Raw genomic sequence first — 15,534 nt, 5'->3', positions numbered from 1 at the left:
TTAGTTCTCTGGTCAGGAGAAGGGAGAGTTGGGCCTCTTGTGTTTTGTGGAAGGGACCTCTCATGCTGTCACCACACAAGCACTTCTCCCTAGTATGATTCACCTGGCACAGCCCAGTTCAGTCAGTGTGGAGACACAGACCATGCACTTGCTCCCTAGATTCATGGAGGCCTTTCTGTCTGTCCTCCTCTCTCTTCAGGGTTCACAGGTGAATCACCTCCTGGTCATGCCCCATGAAAGCAACCTCCTGTGTGATAACAGAGCCCATATGACTGTGTTAAGGTTTTAGTTTTTCCCTTAATGTACTATGGCTATCCTGAAACAGCACTGACTCTTCGTCATCATCATCTCCCATCTCCAGGTTACACTATGCCCACTAATTTTGAAATGCTTCCTAGGATCCCTTCTCTCTGGTCCTTTCTTCCACTGACCTCATTAGTCACCTCAGCAGCTTCTCATGTCAGCCTCTCTTGCTGTTGCTGTTGGCATTTGTAGCCTGCTGCACACAGAGGGAGTCGAGGTACAGAGCTCTAGATGGATGGAGTTCTCAGGATTATTTTCAGTCTTGTCTTGCAGCCCCGCCTTTTCAGCATAAAAGGCGTATGTCTCATCACACTGCTAGTTTGGAGATTGTGAACTTCGTCTCTCTCCCTCCTTCCACACTTGGTCTGGCTGCTATGTAATTATACAGGCCTCACCTAGGTAGGACTAAAGATGAGCCAGCCCACCCATAACTAACCACGCTGGGTCTTGGTGAGCAGAAGCCTCTGGTCTCCTCTCCATGGGCACGCCTGGTGGAGAGTTGCTTCTCTCCAGTGCACGGGAAAGAGGATCATCTTGTTTGGAGGCAAGGACTCCTAGGGGCTGACGGATCCAGTCCTCACCCCACACCCCTCCTCAGAGCTTGGAAGCCCCATGGTGTGTGTGTTCTGTGTTTGTTCTGCTGCAGGTGGCCCGTAAGCTGGTCATCATTGAGAGTGACCTGGAGCGTGCAGAGGAGCGGGCTGAGCTCTCAGAAGGGTAAGCGGGCCCGGCGCCAGGAGGCTGTGTGTGGGGTGCTGCGGAGCAGTGACTAAACAGCATGACCTTCTGGCAGCTGCACATTTACCTGTTTCAGCTCCGGGCTCCTTAAGTGCTCATTTGACGTGGATGAGCCACGAGTATGGAACACGGAGGACTTGCGTGGGGTGTCTATGTATGAATGCGTGTATCACTGCATGCCTTACCTGCACACTGATTTTGAGAATGGCCTTGTGCATTTCCTGTGTCCACTAACAGCCAAGTTCGACAGCTGGAAGAACAATTAAGAATAATGGATCAGACCTTGAAAGCATTAATGGCTGCAGAGGATAAGGTACTGATGGCTCATGTATGGGTTTTAGGTTTAACTGCAACCCAGGCGTCTTTCAGCTTCCAATGCCTACTGGTTCATTTTTATAACGACTGCACCTTCACTACACCCTCTGCTATCTTATACCTTGCTTTAAGTGCTTTCTTTGGGTCCTTTATACTCCTTTGTTTTTCCTTCATAAATGCTCTTTGGTGCAGCCAGAAAAGAAGCCAAATTATCACACTTCAAGGTTGTTGGATTTTGTCACCCTGCCTTTCTGCTGTTGGAAGGTCAGGAGCAGTGTCCATGGCAAAATTGAGCGTTTTAGTACCTTGATGATTTGGCTACTTTAAGGCAGCCCTTTGTTCTCTAGGACTCGGTTTTCATTTTTTCCCATCCCTCTCCTTTTTCTCTCCTCCTTCCTTTGGCTTGTCTCCCACCCTTTCTACCTCTGATCGAAAACGTTAGCAAATGTGCCGAGCTTGAAGAAGAGTTGAAAACTGTGACGAACAACTTGAAGTCACTGGAGGCTCAGGCTGAGAAGGTAGGCCAGGAGCACGGCGTGGGGGAAAGGCTTCTTTAAGAGTTGCTCTAGAGACTCCCCCTTTTTCTCTTCTGGGGCCCTGCCAAGGAAAGGAGTAATCCATTAGACACTTTAGCAAATGGCGTCATTTTGAGGCAATTTCCTGATGATTATCAATAACAGATTCTTTTTTTTTTTAATGGAGAATCTATTTTATTTTGAGTATGTGAGTCATCTGTAACAATTTAATTTAAACCAAGTGCCAAATGGATAAGTTATCTTGTTCTTATCCCATGTAAAACAATAGGCAGGAAAACAGAGAATGCATTGTTGTATGCCATTTGATATCAGAGGCTCCATTACCTCCTAAGAGATCCTCAACATCTGTTGGCTGGGCTGACACTTGCGTTGTATTAGAAGACCTCAGTATAGGGTGAACTATGGCCTGACATCTGGAACATTCTTTCTAATTACAGTACTCGCAGAAGGAAGACAAATATGAGGAAGAGATTAAGGTCCTTTCTGACAAGCTGAAGGAGGTAATATTAAGGGTGTTGTGGACAAAGCCAGCTGGATTGAGTTTGTTTTTACGGCACTGTTCAGGGCTTTTTCATTTTAAAGTTAAAATGATCCAGGGATTTTCGGGGGTGGTCTTGGAGAGTGAGCTGTGCTCGCCACCTCTCACTGTGGTGACTGACTGGCAGGTGGTCTCAGACCCCATTCCTGGGTGCCAGGCTTGATTTTCATTCTCTAGTTTCTCTATATTTGTAGCTACTGGAAACCTAAAACTTCCCAATTCTGATTGAAATAAATTGAATTATTGCAGGCCGAGACTCGGGCCGAGTTTGCAGAGAGGTCAGTAACTAAATTGGAGAAAAGCATTGATGACTTAGAAGGTAAGATCTTAAGTTTTGTTTTTAACTTAATCCTTATGGCTGAGTAGTGACCCGGCAAAGTCATTTTCCAATCATTGTGTCCTCCTTGATACACTTCTTTGCTCTTGCACATTCTTCCTGTCTGCCCTTTGGGGTTTTCATTCCGTGGCTCTTAAACTCTCTGTTCACCAGATGACCGTTAGCCACCAGACGGGGCCCATCTCTTTTTGTAACAGCAGATGCCAAACGGCTCTACTGCACACTCTTCAGAAGTGTGGCAGGTTTATTTCTCACTCTGAGTGAGGTGGTCATAGGTGAGAATGACTGGTGTGTTTTCTGTCTTTACGTGGTATCTCATTATTGCCAGAATGGTATGGATTTGTTTTTAGGCACAACTTATCTTCCCCCAAGTGCGAATTCAGTGTAAGGGTTTGGATTTTTTTTTTTTTTAAGTTACTAATTCTTGGCATGTGCTGTGTATCCTGACAGGAGGATGGAGGGTAATAGGGCACTACACTTTGACATTATACTTCAGCACTTCTCCACTAAGATATTTAGGTTTTATTTTAGTGACACCCTCTCTGTCTCTCAGAAATCCTAAATGTTGAGCTCTGAGGCTGTGAAAAAGAAAGAAAAAAATATATAAAATATATGCATCAAAGGCAGAAGTGGCTAGAGAAGGGACTGGAGGTTGGTGCAGATGATAACCAAGCTGGTGGAAAAGAGAAAATGACAAATGGTTGCAAAACAATCTGCCAAATTGCAGCAGAGTATGAAACCTTCATCATCAGAAGAACTGAATTGCAGACTTGGCACGGCAACACCATAAAAAGCGTGGCTCTCCTCGCTTTTCAAGCCTCCTGGACCAGCCAGGGCAGCTTGAGTGGGCAGACCACAGGAGTAGTCTGGATGGCACCCAGAAATCCATACCCCAGTGGTCTAGTTTGGTCCAGAAGTCAGTGGTTTCAGGGTGGATCCAGATAAGGATTACAGACTGTAGTCACAAATTGTTTCTTCAAAACAATGCCCTTGGATATTTTTTCCACTGTTTATAGTGGCAGGTGGCTGACTACTCCAGTGTAATTAAATTATAGCTCTATAAAAGAAAGATGTTCTATTACCCCTCTCCCAACCAGGAGACAGCCTTGTGTGGTTTCGTTCAGGGTTTAACATGGTTTACTGATATACCTGCCGTATTTGTTATGATTTTCATATTGAGTTTCTTGTTTTATTTTCTAATGGGTTTTGTTCTTTTTGTTTTTGTTTCAATTTTATTAAAAACAAAACGCACGCCTCCTGCATTGGCCACCTGCTGCGGCACCAATTCCTTCATGCATTGCCCTTTTCTTGCTGCTGTGTCGGGATGGTGTCCATGCCACCCTCACTCACCCTCCATCTCTTGATCACTCTCCATGTCCTTGCACCTCTGCCTTCCAATTCCTGGTCATAGACGAGCTGTACGCTCAGAAACTGAAGTACAAAGCCATCAGCGAGGAGCTGGACCACGCTCTCAACGATATGACTTCCATGTAAATGTTCATCCACCCTGCCTGCTCACACCCGTGCCCTCATGCTAATATGATAAATTCGCCACCACTCCCTTCTGTATCTCCAGAATCTCCATCTTTACACCTTTATGCTCACTGTCTTTGCATAATCTAGGATAGTCATTGTTTTTTCACATTCTACTAACATAAAGGCCAAGTAGATTGTCTGTCTATACAAAACCATTTTCCTTTCAGAATCCATTTATTTCACATTGTCTCAGCTAGATTGTTCCCATGAAGCAGTGAACTGGAATATGTGTGACTTGGGCACTGTCCTTTTAGGAAATTAAACTAGGCTCAAGTAGAATTGGTAGGCCACGCAATTGTGCAGGAATTTCCCAAGAAATATCAAAAGGCAGTTTCCTGAGATTCAGTTAAATACAATGTGAACATTTTTCGTAAAAGAAATAATAAATTTAAGGAACCCAACACTGTCAGATGACTGAGGCTCTCAGAGAAGGGAAATTGATCCAGAACAGCATAAAGAATGTTGCTGTAAAAAGTCACATTTTCCTTTTAAGGACTCTAGACAGAAATGAACCCTCTGCCGGGTAGCCGAGCCTTTAATTTTCTGTTTATATAAAAGAATTAACAATACAAACACCACAACCTGTGTCAAAGAAATAGGACATAAAACACAGATTGTGTTATATGAGTTTGGGAGTTAATGGCCCAGCTTTTACTACTGCTGGGCAGTAAGAGTGGAGTAGGTAGTCTTAATCTCACGAGAACCTGGAGCATACACGACTAACTTACATATTACTAACCAAACCTGAATGTGAAGCTGGTTCTGCCCCTCTAAATTCTAACCTGGAATGTTTCACAGAGGCTTCCTTTTAATCTCAAAACATGGCACTGAATTCCACGTAAGCTGGAAATTTCAGTTTCCTGGCCCACCTGTCATTCCTTTACCCGTGCAGAAAAATGGTAGCTTGAAGAGTGTTGGCAAGTGCCTGCTGCCTTATAGATTATAGAATCGCCACACTACCCCTTGAGACATGACTGTCACCATGGAAACTAGAGAGAATTCCATCCTCTCTTCCCTCATTTGTAAATGAGGGGATGGATCAGATCATCTGTCTCTCAGTGCTAAAACGTGGTGATTCTATGAGAAAAACTTTCAGCATTAAGTATGGTTAAATATTCTGAAAGGTGGGTTTAGCTTAAAATCTGTTTTTAAGTTCTGTTCATGGGTCTTTTGCAATGAAACTCCCCCAGAAGGGGCTTGTGCTGGCCTCGGGTCCAGACACTGGTGGGCAAGGATTGACATTGTCCTGTAGGTGCGGCTGGCAGCAGGTTTTGCATGTCTGCTTCTTACCTGTGTTTCAAATGCTGCTCTCATCTGTTAGTTTAGCGTCCCTGTTTTCCATTGTGCCACTTTTTTCCTTTTTCTCCCACCTTTTCTCTTCATGCAGATAAGTCTCTTTGCTTCACTTCTCGCACGACCCCTTCATCAAGCTGGATGTCCCTCCTCTCTGAGTTCTGCAGTTTGTCTGTTCTCCAGCTGACCCTGGTTCTTTCTTTCCACATCCTGCCTTAGGGCCAGGCACACACTGTGCTTCCTATTGTACAGAAGCTCCTCATTGCAGTGTAAAATAAACACTGTGTAAGCTATTTCTGTTTGCTTTTCTTTTTACTTCTTATTTATTGACATTTTAGTTTCAACACTGAATAAAACTCCAAATCTTCATCACACATATGAGGGTTAATTTTTGACTGCTGCTTTGCTCTTTTTTTTCCCCCCCGATTCTGAACATCATACATTAATACCAGGAGACTCTAAAACTAGTTTCTTGCGGAACTTTTAAAAAAATACCCATGCCTGGGTCCCTCTCAGAGTTTTGGTTTGCAAGGGTTAGAGTGAGGCCTGGGCATGTGTGTCTTTTTAGGGATTGAGATGGCTCTGGTATGTAGTACGGGTTGAGAACCTCTGCACAGGGGATGTTGCTTGTTGGAGCCGGAAGATCTGCCTTGAGCAGTGCCTTCCTCTGCCAGATGTTTAGTTGGGATGTGGTGAGCCCTCTGTGTTGGTGTTTAGATAGTCCTGCTTGGGAGGGTGTGGCTGCCACCCCACATTGCTAGGAACTTACATATCAGAAAAGGTGAAAAGGAATGTGGATTCAAACAGTGTAAGTTGAGGTTATCGTTGATCATCCTTTTACAGCACAAAGAACAGTTAAAGCTTTTTAAAAGTATATTCATTCCTCAGCCACCTTCATTTTGATCATGAAATGACATTCTTAGGTTTAAGGAACATACGATTATGTTCAAGTCAAGATTTATTTTTGTACTCTTAAGCGCATCATGTATTCTTTAGGAGGGGTTGTACTTACAGTAAATCTTTGTGGTAATTAACTTTTTTTTTTTTTGTGAACATCTTTAAAGCATAGCCATTAAAGTTGGTTCTTTTTTTTTTTACCCCTTAAAAATAGTAGAGGGCTTCCCTGGTGGCGCAGTGGTTGAGAGTCTGCCTGCCGATGCAGGGGACACAGGTTCGTGCCCCAGTCCGGGAAGATCCCACATGCCGCGGAGTGGCTAGGCCCGTGAGCCATGGCCGCTGAGCCTGCGCGTCCGGAGCCTGTGCTCCACAACGGGAGAGGCCACAACAGTGAGAAGCCCCAGCACTGCAAAAAAAAAAAAAAAAAAAGTAGAAATTGTTCAGTTATAGTTTATCAGTTATATTTATAAATTCAAAACCAGCAATTAAGTGATTTTTTATAACACATCACAAAATTAGAACTTAAAAATGATGTGGACTTTTATTTCTTAATTCCCAATATTTCTCCATCCTCAACAGTCTGGCTACATTTCTCCTGTGTTTTAAATGTGGGTGACCTTCATCTGTTTGTGTATAGTTTTTCTTAGCCTAAGAGTGTTTATATACCCTTGTATTCAAGTAAATTTGGACAAATTGAAAAGGTCAGTCACTCTACAAAACCTCAGAAGAGAGTAAAAATACTCTTTTTAAGAGGTAAGTGTATTTAATAATGGTATAGTGGACTTCTAAAAATTTATAATTTAGACAGTGTCTCTCCCTTGAGAGTGTAAAGTCTTCAGTAATTTCTTGTTTATCTTTTCCTAAGGCTTCTTGGGCTTGCTTTTGACTATGATTCCTGCCTTGTTCTTTTAAAATTCAGAGTAATAGAAGTGGGCCCTTCTCTGAGTAACCCTGCTTTCTGCCATAGATAAAATGACAAGTCTGAAAGTTCTGCTGAGCAGATGTTCAGTTAATTTTGGAGGCACATCTGTTTTTTGAAAGCCCTTCTGGAGATTTTCACGCTTCCTATAAGTATATTCTACAAGGGGAAATGGGAAACTGATGGATTGGAAGGCAAATCTGGAATAGCCCAAGAAGGTATGGGTGCACAGGAGGATAAATAGCTTTTTGATTTTATCAAGAAATTGTTGGGGCCCAGGCTTCTAGCTCACAGGGTCAGGCCATATGTAGAGGCAGCTGCTGCAAGAGCCTTGGTTGGACCAAACCCCAAAAGCATTGCTTGGCACTAGACATCCCAGACATTGGGGAGGTAGAACAGGAGGGAAGAATACTTGCAAACATATAAGTGTTCCAGGCACACCAGTTCCATGGCAGCTGAAGTGGAGCAGGTCCAAAGGAGGATGTGGTACGGACAGCTGTCGTTAAGCTGCATTCACATTGACCCTCTAGATTCTCTGGGATTTTTCCAGAGTTCTTCCATCCCAGTTTGGCTGTACATTGGCTCAGCAAACTAAGACATCCTACCTGCCTTTGGTGGTATCTCCCACGCGATAGTGTGAATGTGCTAGTGGGGTATAGATTTTGCACCCCCCAAACATGCAAGATACCATGAAAGGTAGGAAGGATGTGGTAAAGAGATGAACCAGAAATGTTCTTTGCCCTCAATGAGCTGGCTATCTTATGGGAAGATAGATGAGGGAAGCAAGTCTGAACTAACAGATGGTGTGCATTTAGAGTCAACAAGGAATAGAGACAGTAATTCTGACTGGGCGCTCCCTGGAGGAGGTGGCATTTGACCGGGGTTTCGAATATTCAGAAAATTTGGATGGACAAAGAAGACAACGCAGCAGATATTCCAAGCTAGAAAGTACAACGAATATAGCGTATTCCCCATTTCCTACCATACATGAGAGAAAATGAAAATAAGAATTGATCAATTTCCCCACAGACCTGGGGGCTAGAGACGGAACCTTTTTCTTTTCCCCGGGGCATAGGATTATTGCTTTTCAAGATCATTAAGTTAGAGTTGTGTGGGTCTAGGTTGTCACCGTCATTGGAAGCAATAATGTATTCTCCACCTTTTCATGGTAAGTGCCAGGTTCTTGTCCTTGTTGGGGCATCCCCTGGACCACCAGATACAGACTGACTCTAGTGGCTGCCTTCCTTGCCAAGTGAGCAGATTACATGCCCGAGTGTAAAATGCTTTTCACGCTGGTCTCCATGTGGCTGTTTGAGATTTTATTCATTTTATACACATCCATCTAGCACCAGAGAATGCCATCCTCTTCAGAAGGTCAGCAGTTAAATTTTAAGTCAGTTTTGAGTGGAGATAAAATGCTTGTTCTTTTGCTGTTTGGGTAGGGTAACACGCCCTGTATCTAGGCTGGACGAGAGTTCAGAATTTGCACCCTGTATCACAGCAACTAGGGGAGGGACAGGGAGCTCAGTTCTGCTGTTAATGCAGCGGCGGTAGCCCCTCTTGGTGCTACCTGAAAGGAAAGCCAGCCCTGGGAGTGGAGATGAAAGGGGTTCCAGGGAGAGGTGAGCAGAAATGGGCAGGTTGAGGTTTCTCAGGAAGCTCTCAGCTGAACCCTAGCAAGGAGTGGGCTCGCCTCCAGCCCTGCCCCTGTTCCTGAGGCTGTTTCCAGAAGCTGCATTCAGCCCGGTTTACACAGTGGTTTTACTGAGATGCATGAGGAACATACCCTCTCTCTGTCCTCCTCCTTGAATCCTGCTGCTCTCTTTCCCTCCCGTCCTGCCAAGAGAGGCGTCCTGGCTCTCCCTAAGTCTGCCAGGCCTTTTCCATCCACCCTTCCTGGGCACAGGACAGCTGACCACAGGGTAAGGGTAACCTGTTCAGCAAGTGACTGGCGCCCGAGGTACGTCTGTTCTGTCTGCGAGCTCCCTCTCACCAACTCTAGCTAACCTCTCTTCCTTCTGCCTCTTCTCTTCTGCTAACCTGCTTGCTGACCTGTACAGACGAACTCTACCAGCAACTTGAGCAAAACCGCCGCCTAACTAACCAACTAAAGCTGGCCTTGAATGAGGATTAAACTTAAGTGGGAGAGAACCTGGGCTGAATTCTAGGAACGCAGCCCATGGGCAGGAAATCTAAGACTGTCATACCTTCACCTAATAGGGTTGAAAACGATTCCTTTCTGCAGAATTGAACATGAATCAGTTGAAAGGCTGGCCTTGCCTGCATTTTCCTCTCATATCTGGAATAATTAAGTTCTCTTTAATCCCCAAACCACTTTTATGGTAAAATTACATCTGTGTATATGGATCAATGTTTATAATCAATTCAGCACTCATCTTTGCAAGAGCAGGTCCTCTTGTTTGAGCTGATACATAATGAGGACCAAAAAAATGTTTTCTATTTCCTACAGAGAACTGAGTCTTGCTTTAAGTTAGAAAGCCAAAGCAGAGGGGTGTGTATGGGTATAAGTATATATATATATATATATATTATATATAGGATGTGATATATATAATATATATTCCTATTACATATTCATATTTCTAACTTCTAAGTATCTGGTATAGTGTTTGAAATATGATTACCTATGCTTGGGCAAAATAGCTTTTGAAAACAGGAGTTCATGTCAGAAGTCCCTGATTGTCTGAAAGGTATGCTTTTTATTCAATCTAACAGTGTTGTTGGATTCTGGTGAGAATGTCATGCTAATAATAAATAGAACACTGTGAAAATAATAATAAGAGAATGTCCTACTGGAGTGTGCATGAAACGTGTTGGTAATTTTTTTTTTAATGAGTAACAGAAATAAATCATTGAAAAAGTTGTCAGAAAGCCTATTTACGTCATCTTTGTTTTCTGTGAGACTGTGTTACAACACAACTCTCAGACCTTAACTGCCTGTAACTCAGAAACGTCTGCTGTTAACTTCAGTGCTGCAAGCACCTCTCCCTGTTCCCACGGCACATGACCAGTGAACCTTCACCAACCCCACCTGCATTTTGTCCTCAGTGGATTGTTGGTGGAGGTTCACCTGGCCACTCTGTGAGAACCTGCTGTGCCTGTAGTTCCTTCGGGTCCAAGACAGCTTCCCCTTCGTAGGTCCTTGTCTGGAAATGAGTAATGTCTTACGAGCATGCCTGGCCCTAATCATCTCATCCTGTGTTTGTGATTGATGTTTGCCTGCCTAAATGTACAAACCACCACTGTGTCCAAAGCGCAGCTATTCATGACTTAATTTTCTAATCCCACCACAGAGAAAGTGGCTCATGCCAAAGAAGAAAACCTTAGTATGCACCAGATGCTGGATCAGACTTTACTGGAGTTAAACAACATGTGAAAACCTCCTTAGCTGCGACCACATTCTTTCATGTTGTTTTTGTTTTTTGTTTTGTTTTGTTTTTAAACACCATGCTTACCATGAAACCCCTTAAATGCATTTTTATTTACTTTTACCACTGTCACAGATACATCCACAAAGAACCAGCTAGATCAGGGGTGGGAAAGACACACACACAGGCAAGCCCGTGTCAAGGCGACAATGATTTAAATGTGCCATTTCCCAAGTTGACGTTGCCACACTTCGTAGAGAGTAGCAACACAGTATGCTTAGTCCAGGAATCCTTGCTGAAGCAGAAAGATTTTCACTCAAAGTGCCAATGATACATGAACAGGAAGATTAATGTTGGAAACACAATCAGGTGTGGATTGGTGCTACTTTAAACAAAAGGTCCCACTGTGGTCTTTCATTCAATATTGTACAATTTAGAATTCTGTCCAACACTAATTTATTTTGTCTTGGGTTTAATGATGAGGTGAGACTACAGATCCTGTCTGGCAGAATTCACTAAAGCCAAGGGTTTGTAAGCCAACGTGCTCTTCTAAGGCTTCTGTTTTCTTTTAATTGGCACATTTGCAGTTCGTTACAGCTCGTGGGATAGCATGCGATGTGGATTTCCACCATGTTCAAGTGAAAGATTTAGGCACCACGTACAATGGTGAAGAAAAAACATTGTCTTAAGAGTTATAACTGTATGGAAACCTTGTATAATGATATGGAATAAATGCACATTGTAGGACATTTTCTAAATGGGGTGGTCCTGTCATTTGTACGTTTTTACTTTGTGAACTTTAGATCGTATGATCGACCTACCTTCCCTCACACATGTTTCTTAAAGCAAATTAATATCCCAATGTCCAGGAGGAATCTGGGTTTCATGTGTCATCCTCCCAGAAGCACTCAAGCCATCATCCCTTTCGTCTGTTAAAGTTACAGCCAAGCAGCAAAGGACACTTTCCAAGTCCAAGCCTTTCTCCAGGTTATGGGTTATATCTGCATGTACATACATGTAGACCTTTTGCCATGCCTCTACTTGCTTGGGGATTTTTGCTCAATTCTTAGCTAAGTCTCTAGTAGTGGCAGTCATACACATCAGCAAATTGTGGGTTAATGCACCAAATGTGTTGTCACCTAGCAGTGTGATTCTACTTCAAAGTAGAAGTAAAGGGTCTTGGTGATTTTCTGCTTTCTAACACATGTTGAGTTCTAAATTCCAATACATCTTCTTTTTATTGGACTTGGAAACTGAAAATATCACAGGTCAGTCTTAAAGACGTTAGACAAACAAAAACATTACAATATTAGTACAATATTGTACAATATTAGTTGTACAACATTACAAAAACAGATTACAGTATTAGTTGGCTAAACTTGTGCTACAGAGGAAAAAAAAGACGTTCCCATGAAAAGCGAACACAGTAAAATGGAAATAAATTCATTTGGATGCATGGATATTTTCATTGAAAAGGATTCAGTATCTCTGTAGCTGTTCTTCCACACTACTTTGATCAGGTATTAGGTTGGCCAGAAAATGCCTTCAGTTTTTTTTTGTTGTTTTTTTTTAAAGAAGATGTTGGGGGTAGGAGTTTTTATTTATTTATTTTTGCTGTGTTGGGTCTTCGTTTCTGTGCAAGGACTTTCTCTAGTTGTGGCAAGCGGGGGCCACTCTTCATCGCAATGTGCGGGCCTCTCATTATCGCGGCCTCTCATCGCGGAGCACAGGCTCCAGACGCACAGTCTCAGCAGTTGTGGCTCACGGGCCTAGTTGCTCCGCGGCATGTGGGTTCCTCCCAGACCAGGGCTCGAACCCGTGTCCCCTGCATTGGCAGATTCTCAACCACTGTGCCACCAGGGAAGCCCGCCTTCGGTTTTTTAACTAAAAATAAAAGACATTTTTCATTTTCACCAAGAACTTTACTGAACAGTGTATGCACCCTTTTGTTCCACTGCCTTCCGCCATTTTTCAGGCAACTTCATAATTCCATCTTCCCAAAACTTTGTATCTTTTTGAGCAAAGAACTGTTCCAGATGCCTTTTACAGTCTTCCAGGGAATTGAAATTTTTTCAATTAAGAGAATTTTGTAAAGACCTAAATAAATGGAAATCTGAAGGTTCAATGTCTGGTGAACATGGCGGATGAATCAGAACTTCCCAGCCAAGCTGTTACAGTTTTTGCCTGGCCATCAAAGAAACATGCAGTCTTGCATTATCCTGATGGAACATTATGCGTTTTCTGTTGACTAATTCTGGACACTTTTCGTTGAGTGCCGCTTTCAGTTGGTCTAATTGGGAGCGGTACTCGTTGGAATTAATCATTTGGTTTTCCGGAAGGAGCTCGTAATAAAGGACTCCCTTCCAGTCCCACCATCTACACAACATCACCTTCTTTGGATGAAGACCGGCCTTTGGTGTGGTTGGTGGTGGATCATCTCGCTTGCCCCACGGTCTCTTCCGTTCCACATTGTTGTACAGTATCCACTTTTCATTGCCCATCACAATTTGTTTTAAAAATGGGACGTTTTCTTTACGTTTCAGTAGAGAATCGCATGTGGAAATAAGGTCAAGGAGGTATTTTGTCCTTAACTTACGTGGACCCAAACATCAAAGCGATTAACATAACCAAGCTGGTGCAAATGATTTTCAGCGCTTGATTTGGATATTTTGAGTATGTCGGCTATCTCCTGCATGGTATAACGTTGATTGTTCTCAATTCATGTCTCGACTTGATTGCTTTCGACTTCAACTGGTCTACCCAACCGTGGGTCATCGTCTAGCTAGAAATCTCCAGCACGAAACTTCGCAGACCACTTCTGACACGTTCGATCAGTCACAGCACCTTCTCCATACACTGCACACATCTTTTTTTGCATTTCGGTTGCGTTTTTACCTTTCTTGAAATAATAAAGCATAATATGCTGAAAATGTTGCTTTTTTTCTTCCATCTTCAATATTAAGATGGCTACACAAAAAGTCACCAATTTTGATGTGTTTTTTTAGACGCACGCTGATATGACAGCTGTCACATACAGTCTAACAAAATTGTTTTGAATGAAGTTAAAGACAACTAAGTGCTACTACAGCCATCTTACGGGAAAAAAAAAAAATGAACCTTTGGCCAACCCAATATTTTCTCTCCACAGACCCAAAGAGAAGCTTGGCGGCCAGGTTACAGTTCCCACCTTTAAAAAGCTGTCCTTTTTCTCAAGGCAAACTCTCTGCATCTTGGCCTTCCTGCATCTTCACCAGCCCTGGGCACTTCCCTGCCCATCCTTAGCTAGACAGAGATGCCCCCTGCCTCACTCTAGTCAAAAGCTCTCCTACACCCAGCATCTTTTCACTTTGGGAGCCAGACCTGGCTTCACTTTTCCTAGCTGCCTAGCCTGTCGAGTCCTTAAATCTGAGATTCTTCTTCTATGAAATGGGCCCTTAGCTCACAGGTTATCATCGTGGAACTGGAACGTGTGACCCAGGTGATAAGTACACAGCACAGCACGTTGGGCACGCTCGATGGCCCTTCCTGCTGCTGCCCTCAGTGTGCCGCGTGTGCCATGGAGACCAACACGGAAGACTTGGGGAAGCTGGGACAACACTAACTCTGCCCCATGTGGCAATGATTGTTATCAGGACTATTCTCAGATACCCTGTGCCAGAACCTGTCATAAGCGCCTTACTGGTGTTATTTTAGCTTCACCTCAGTCCCGTTTCACTTACACAGAAACAGGCTCAGGGAGGCTGAGGAAACCTGCTCACAGGTCCAGAGCTCCTGAGTAGCGTGGGCTGGCGTCAAAGTCGGGCCTGTGTGACTCCAAAGCCCTGTTTGGATTCTTCTTCCAAAGCAGCTCTTGGGCATGGGTAGAACCAGGTGAGGCAATGGGTACAGTTGGAAGAGGAGGAGGCTGGGAGGCTGGAGGTTGAGTCAGCTTGCAGCTGCCATGACCCCAGTGGGTGGTTTAAGGCCTCACTTCCTCCCTGGGTTCCAGGGACCAGATGAAATCAATGGATTACTACAGCATCATGCCAATTCGGAGAATTGTTATTACCTGATAGTTCTGATACATAGAAAAGGGAGAACGCCCTGTCCCCATGGGGCGCACAGCTTGGGTCAGACCCAGTGTGATCATCTCCGAACACGGGAGAGCGGTAAAGGCTCTTCAGTGTGCAAACACCGAGGCTGGACGCTGATACAGTCACTATTTAGAAAACCGTGTAGTACAGGCAAAGCAAGATTCATACTCTAAATTCGTTGCCAAGACTTAGCAGGCCCAGATTTCAGAATGAACAGCTGGAGACATTGCCTTGTTCAGTGTAAAACATTGTGGAACCCCACAGAGAAAGGGTACAGGTTAAGGATATAAGCATCTTCCAAAAATAATTTTGTGATGAGAGTTCTATGATCTCTTATTAAGGAAAAAAGAAGAGCACTTTTGTGGATACATTCTGAACTTTCTGACACTGGCATTGAAGAGAACAGTTCTTACTGCTCCTAGAGCTATCGCTGGCAAGAACAAAATCTAATTTTTGTGTATGCTGCTATGTATCCTCCAGAGTTTAATACTTTGGGCCTGATTTTTATTTTTCTTCTTCAGGAAAAAAGGGTCTTTTTCACTTGAACAAGTATTTGAGTCAGTGTTAACCACTTTTTCACCTCGTCAACACTATTTGTAAATGTGATTTTTAAAAAGATCTGTTGTCACATGTACATACAGAAAAGAAATCTGAATTCTC

At 43.5% G+C, this 15,534-nt stretch overlaps 1 protein-coding gene across 7 annotated transcripts in view; it reads left to right on the top strand.

Moving 5' to 3' along the window:
* TPM1 (tropomyosin 1) overlaps nucleotides 1–11,559 on the top strand; it is a 28,159-nt gene extending 16,600 nt beyond the window's left edge. For 2 of the 7 annotated variants that reach the window (XM_024735144.1, XM_024735146.1), the window contains 5 exons: nucleotides 950–1,020; nucleotides 1,799–1,874; nucleotides 2,330–2,392; nucleotides 2,680–2,749; nucleotides 10,727–11,559. In XM_024735144.1, coding sequence (XP_024590912.1) covers nucleotides 950–1,020; nucleotides 1,799–1,874; nucleotides 2,330–2,392; nucleotides 2,680–2,749; nucleotides 10,727–10,809 — 363 coding nt within the window. In that variant the 3' untranslated portion in view covers nucleotides 10,810–11,559. Of the gene's footprint in view, nucleotides 1–949; nucleotides 1,021–1,278; nucleotides 1,355–1,798; nucleotides 1,875–2,329; nucleotides 2,393–2,679; nucleotides 2,750–4,178; nucleotides 5,890–10,726 lie in introns of those variants that run through there. The other 5 variants (XM_024735150.1, XM_024735147.1, XM_024735149.1 and 2 more) reach the window with 3 other exon arrangements.
* The last annotated feature ends 3,975 nt before the right edge of the window (nucleotides 11,560–15,534 follow it).

This window comes from Neophocaena asiaeorientalis, unplaced genomic scaffold (genome assembly GCF_003031525.2).
Source record: "Neophocaena asiaeorientalis asiaeorientalis breed wild unplaced genomic scaffold, Neophocaena_asiaeorientalis_V1.1 scaffold264, whole genome shotgun sequence".
In the NCBI taxonomy this organism is placed as follows: domain Eukaryota; kingdom Metazoa; phylum Chordata; class Mammalia; order Artiodactyla; family Phocoenidae; genus Neophocaena; species Neophocaena asiaeorientalis.
The sequence above is the reverse complement of the archived record's forward strand: the minus strand, read 5'-3'. Positions and strand labels throughout refer to the sequence as shown.